The sequence below is a fragment of the Zosterops lateralis genome (genome assembly GCF_965231275.1).
Source record: "Zosterops lateralis genome assembly, chromosome: 9".
NCBI lineage: Eukaryota > Metazoa > Chordata > Aves > Passeriformes > Zosteropidae > Zosterops > Zosterops lateralis.
In genome coordinates this window covers 9,532,695-9,538,962 of record NC_139769.1, presented here as the reverse complement: position 1 = coordinate 9,538,962, position 6,268 = coordinate 9,532,695, and the positions used below count along the sequence as shown (strand labels likewise).

At 47.6% G+C, this 6,268-nt stretch overlaps 1 protein-coding gene across 2 annotated transcripts; it reads left to right on the top strand.

Moving 5' to 3' along the window:
• Positions 1–523: 523 nt before the first annotated feature.
• MMACHC (metabolism of cobalamin associated C) lies at positions 524–6,050 on the top strand. Of its 2 annotated transcripts, none has more exons than XM_083867294.1 (4): positions 524–601; positions 2,497–2,691; positions 3,065–3,217; positions 3,756–6,050. In XM_083867294.1, the coding sequence occupies exons 1-4, from the start codon at positions 530–532 to the stop codon at positions 4,062–4,064; spliced, it is 729 nt and encodes a 242-aa protein (XP_083723420.1). In that variant the 5' UTR covers positions 524–529; the 3' UTR covers positions 4,065–6,050. The 2 variants fall into 2 exon arrangements, with proteins under 2 accessions (XP_083723420.1, XP_083723419.1); XM_083867293.1 differs by having other exon boundaries at positions 3,753–6,045.
• Positions 6,051–6,268: the final 218 nt, after the last annotated feature.

The following is a 6,268-nucleotide window of genomic DNA, read 5'->3' as shown; positions in this document are numbered from 1 at the left end:
CAGGCTGCAGAGCATTGCACAATAAAGATTGCACCATAAAGATTATGATAAGCAGCCATAAAGATCAGGGTAACGAGATCCAAATCCGGGGCTCGGTCTCCAGTATGGCAAGTGCATTGGTAGGGAATACGGAATCTGCAAAGAACGTGTACTTTCGGAAGGGTAAGGAGAAAAGATTGCCAGCACAGAGGCCTCACTGTTTCAGCGAACAGCATCCACCCACAGGGACAGGTGGGGCTTTCCCACAGAGTGTGAGGACAGGAAAATGTGGCTAATCCCTGGCGGGGTCACAGGGCCGGGCACAGGGCCGGAACAGCGAGGAGACCCCCGGCTGGAGGGGGCTGGCTGAGCATGCTGGGACATGGAGTCCCCTCCGGGGGAGCCGGCGCGGAGCGGGGGGCGCCGCGAACTACGACTCCCGGAGTGCTTTGCGCGCCGCTCCGTCTCCTAGGAGACGTTGGGATGCGAGCGGGGGGTCCCTCCGGGCCGGAACTACCGCTCCCGTGGTGCCCCGCGCGGCGCCGCCGCCATGGAGCGGCGCGTGGCGGAGGGGCTCCGCAGCGCGCTGGGCCCGCTCGGCCTCGAGGCGCACGCCTTCAAGGTAATGACGTCACCGTGACGTCATCCGAAGACGTCACTGCCCGCGGAGCTGAGGGAGCGGAGGGAGCGCGGGGCGGGGAGGGGCTCCCGGGGCTGCGCAGGGGACGGGGATGCCCGGGGGCTGCCGGGGGTCGGGGCCCGGGGTCGCTCCTCGGCCGAGCGGGGCGGGAACGCCCCCCGGAGCCGCCGCGGCCGGCGCGGGTCGGCGCGGGTCGGTGCCCAGCGCGGGGTCCGGCCGGCCCGCCCGGAGCGCGGGGCAAGGTGACCGCGGCGGCCGCGGCTGCTCGGCCCTTGGTGCGGGGCCCTGACCGGCCCGCGGGGTCGGGGGGTGATGACACACCTGCCCCAGCGGGCGGCAAAGTCCTCCAGGCAAGTTTAAAGTTTAATCTGAGTGTGGGAGCGCCTGTGTGTGCCAGTGCTGACCGCCCCATCCGCTCCTAAATGGCCTTTGACCCCTGTTCTGCCCGGGGAAGGGCCCCCCCGGCAGCCGCTGCCACTGTCGGCCCCTTTCAGCTGGAAATGCACGGGCTCCTTCCTTGCCTGCCCCAGGGCAATCTGCAATGAATCAATCCACAGTATCTGATACAATCAATCTGCAATAAACGTGCCTTTCCCTTGGGGAGTGTTGTATCTGTCACCTGAAATATTTTTGTTTCCTGCTATGATCTTGTTTGTATAAAAATACAAGGCAATGAGGTGGTGAGAGAAGTACCTCCTGAATTTGGAAAATTTCATGCTGCTTGCCTAAAACACACCAGCAGAATTCAGGGTAGAATCTAGAGGACAGACTGTAGTTTGCAGAGGGGAAACCTTTTAGCCCTGTAGCTCTCTCCAGATTTCATTCTGACACAGCCAACCCTGGTGCACTGACTGATGTTCACTGGGAAACCAGCAAAGCTTAGATTCACATCTCTCTAATTCTTTGTAACATCTCAGTTCACCACCGTAAGAGCCACAAAACTGATTAAACTTAGAGGTTCATATAAGAATGTAAACTTTGCAGTGAATCTAGTTTTGTTCTGTGTTTCCAGAGGGGCAGTCTGGCTGCCAGTGCCAGCTGCAGAGTCATTGTCAGAGTAATTTCACTGATTATTTAGAATAACCAGTATGTTGCATTTTCAAACTTAATGTTCCATTACTCATCATCTCTCTGACTGTTAGATCTGGCCTTTGTGGCGCCCTGAGAGAGAGGGAGTTGTCATAACCTAAGAGAAGGGCATTAGGAGTGGGGTGCAGGGGGTTTGGCCCATTTCCTCCTGCACTTGGCAGCTGCAGGTCTGAGCCCCATCCTGGTCATGCTTCCTGCTGCCCTGGCTTGATCTCTCATTTCTGGACTGTGTTATAACATGTCCAGCCCTGCAATCAAATATCCAAATGTGGCTGTGTCATAATCCACACACTACTGGTAACATTTTTGGGGGGTTTTAGCACTGCCAAGAGCTTCACATCCTTCATTCCACACAAGTGTTTCCTGCAGAAGAGGTAAAACATGCAACTTGTCACACAAAACAGAAGCACTAGTTTCTTTCTGGCCCAAGATAAGGGGAAAAAAAACCAAACCAGCGCTGTAAAAGCTTTATCTGAACCAAGCCATCTAATTTGCATTGGCAAGACTGATTGCTCATACTTCCCTCTAGGTTTCTGAGCAGAGCAGGATAAAGGGCAGACTGGAGCTGAGTGCTGTGTGTGATTCTTATCTCACAGCTCACAGCACAGCTTCCCCAAACTGTGAATCCTGGTGTGCAAAACAACTTGGCTTGAAAGGGAGGCCCTGGGCAGGCTGCCCATCTGGGTTGCAAATGAAAGGGGGCTACAGATATTTCCACTTTTTTACATTCCTGCATGTCACTAGAGTGGTGTGTGTGTTCTAATGGAGATTTGTGTTTCTTTGCCAAGGTTGGGTGGTACAATGCTGTTCTCCAGCCAGCCTTCCACCTCCCCTACCCAGATGACACACTGGCCTTCGTGGTCCTCAGCACACCTTCCATGTTCGACAAAGCCCTTAAGCCTTTTGTGAACAAAGAACGATTAAAATTAATCAGGGATCCTGTGGATCAGTGTGTTGCCCATCATTTATCACGTGTGAAGGAGGTAAGAAGCTGAAATAGCGATTCCATTTAGTGTTGTGGCACATAACTGGGTGGGCTGAGCAGCAGACAGAGCCCTGCAGGCTCCTGCCCTGCTCTTTGGAGGGGTGAAGCATTATTCATGAAGGTGGGAGCATCAACAGACTTTGGCTGCTTTACTTTGGCTGCATGTTCTGCCTCTGCATTACATCTGCAGCTGTGAGGGAGCTCTGCAGGCACAGGCTGAGTGCCCACAGCCTCAAACCTGCTGGTAGAATTCAGCAGCAGGATGTGGGAGTCTGCAGGCTTCACATGTGCCTGATTTGCTGCCATCCAGCAGTTCTGGAGTGGCAAAGCTTTTCCCATGAGCCTGGGCTGATGTTTTCAAATTTTTGCAGAAATTCCCTGACCAGAGGGTGGATGTCATGTTTGATTACGAGATGCTGCCGAGCCGAAAGCCCAAATTCCTGGCACAGACAGCTGCCCACGTTGCTGGAGCTGCATATTACTATCAAAGGAAGGATGTGAAGTTTGATCCTTGGGGGAAAAAGGTGAGGCAGAAGCAGTCTGGGAAGAACCACTGAACTGCAAGCAGTAAATTGTACAGTGATTGTTTGCTCACTAGTTATTAGTTCATCTTGCAGAAAACTACAAAGTCCAGAGGTTCATAAAGTGTTTCAGGTGGGAATTGGAAGCTTCCAAGAATTCTTCAAGATAGCAAGGAGATGTGCATGGAGAGAAGTGTCTTGATCTGTTAAACCTACTTAGATGGAAGAATGAATGGCCCTCTAAAGGAAAACCTGTTGCTTAGAGTATTGCAAACTAAGGGAAAATGCTCTGTGGTTAATTTCTGTAGTAGATTTTCAGAAAGGAACCTCTCCCCACATTCCAGGTGTGTGTGGGCACAGGAAAATGGGAGTGAAATGCAGTGCTTCGAGCCACAAGTTCAGGAAAGTTTTCCCTTCTGCTCCGTACAGCACTCCAAGAGAAGGTTGGGAGAGTGAGAACCATCTGATACTTTGAACTCTAACCTTGATTGCACACAAAGTGAGGCAGCCTAGATTTTTTAATTTTTTTCCCTTCCAGAAGATCTTTGGCGTTTGTATCCATCCCAAGTACGGCGGCTGGTTTGCCATCCGGGGTCTCCTGCTCTTCCCAGACATCCAGGTGCCGTTCCTGGAGCAGCCCGCCCCTGTTGACTGTGTCAGCACGGAGGAGAAAAGGATCCAGCTGCTGGAGCAGTTCAATTTCCACTGGCAGGACGGTCGCTACAGGGACATCATCGAAGTGAAGGAAAGGTACTCGGAGGAGCAAAAAGCCTATTTTGCCACTCCTCCAGCCGAGAGATTGCGGCTGCTGGGGCTCTCACAGGAAGCCCAGAGAATCACATTTCACTGAGAAAGCGGCTCCGTGGAGGGCAGAGGGCAGCAAAGGGTAACTCATGAGCTTTTCCCGGTGTCGGGGAGGAGAAGAAGGATGGTTATGCTGATACACAGATGGCAAACCCGAGCAGCCTCAATGCAAACATTCCCCCAGAGAGGGGCACTGCCCCGCGGTCTGGGGGAGGTGGAGCCGTCTGTTCTGTGCTGCTGCTGATCGGGGTGTCCTTTGGGGAGTCCAGTAAGATGCCAATTAGCCTTTGCTTGGCTGTAGTTTAGACATCCTGGCAACTTTAAAATCTGTGCTGCTCGTTACAGGAATCACTTTTGTTCTCAAGAATTTTCTTTCCAAATATTCTGATTTTTGTTCTTTGTAAGGATAAAAAAAAAATCAGTCATTGTACTACTTAGCTTGATTTTGTCTAAACTTGGGGCAGGTACTTTTTTAGGTATAGTCATCATTTTAATATCCTGTGTCATAACTCACCTTAGGGAACAGATATCCAGAGTCTTTTCAGTCTTGCCTAGGTCACATTTAAGCATTTATCCATTTATAGAGCAGCTGACTGGAATATTTGGAAAGATGTTGAGAATGTTCATATGAGTGGAGGTTTTACTCATGTTAAAATAACTGACAGGAAAAGACAATTCTCATGGCCTTTTCTAAGGTAGACCACATTTGTGTTAGAAGTATTTCCAGTGCCAGCACACTGCACACCCCCCACAGTTACTGCCACAGTTTCCTGGTGTGCCTTCTGTGTGGGGAAGATTGTAAACCTGCACACATGTAAAAGCCATAGCACAAAGCCTGTCACATGCACAGGCAAACGACCACAGAAGAAAGGAAAATATTAATGACATTCATGTTACTTATATTGCTGCATAAAACATGTTCAGACAGAAACATAACATTTTTACATGACTTTGTCCTGTTACATTTGTTCAGAGGTTACAAAAATGCACCTGGAAATCAGGAATTAATTTATCTTTGAGCAGTTTGAGGCTCAGATCTCATTAAAATAATATAATACATTAAAATAATATTTGTGGGAGTTGTTTTACGGACTGCAGTGCAATGCTGCAAACGGACAGGCACTTTTTTTCCTTTTGATGGTATCACAACAATGATGAAGAAATACTCACTTTGCAGAACTGAGCCCTTTTCTTTTTATGTTTGGATTCTTCAAACCTTTTGGAGACTCCACCAGGAAGGTTCCCCTCAACATTGTTCACTGCTTGATAGAGTTGCTCGTGGTCTGTACACTACCTTGTTGTAATCCAAATTCAGGATAACAAGTTTGCTTTCCTGTAAACAGAGTAGTGAGTGTGCGATCATTGGGCTTGTTCACTGCATTTGCTGTTACAAAAAAGTCTTTGCTGCTTTCCATGCTTTATTCATCTCTGACTAAGGCAGACACCTGAATTAGAATGTGATAGAGGTATTGTGATTTTTAATTAAATAATGAAGTGTGTTTAAAATCTGTCCTTTTGTTACAGAATTACTTCTGTTTCAAAATTTTTTGATGTTTCAGAACTTTCCAACTGAACAGTAATTTAAGAGGGGCTTGAGCTAATGGCTCATGTTAGTAGTAAAGACAAAATACTGATTCTCTTAGAAGGATAAATATAGACCTGAATCAAATCTATATTTTTTCATGATAATTTAAAGTAATTTTTTTTTTTTTTTTGGTATTGATTTCTTACAAATAATTAGTATTTTGTCTTAATTTATTAAACAGATTACCATGGCCATTGCGTTTCAATTTCTGTAATTTATTTCTCTTCAAATGGTATTTTGGTTAATAAAATATACAAATTTGTAAGCAAACCTCAGTACTGAGTATTTTTATTTAAACAATGCAGTTCTTAACTTGTGGAGAACTCAAGATGTTCAAGTGAGAATCAATCACAATGTTTTTAATATCCTGAAAAGAGTGAGCTAAGACACACAGAGTCCAGTATCTGAAAACTAAGGAAAAAATTGGTTATTTTAGCAGAAGTTGGTAAACTATTAACACAGGCCCACTGGAATATAAAAAATAAAACCTACAGCACATTATGAATAAGTCCAATAAAGGTTCATCTTTCCCAGGTCATTTCAGCAAGAGCATTAACAGCAAGCACCATGACAGGGCACTTTTCATTTCTTCCTCTGTTCTTAACAGTAACAAAAGTTCCAGATGTCCAGTGTGACATAACTGAGGGACTTTCCCTCAGCAGCAT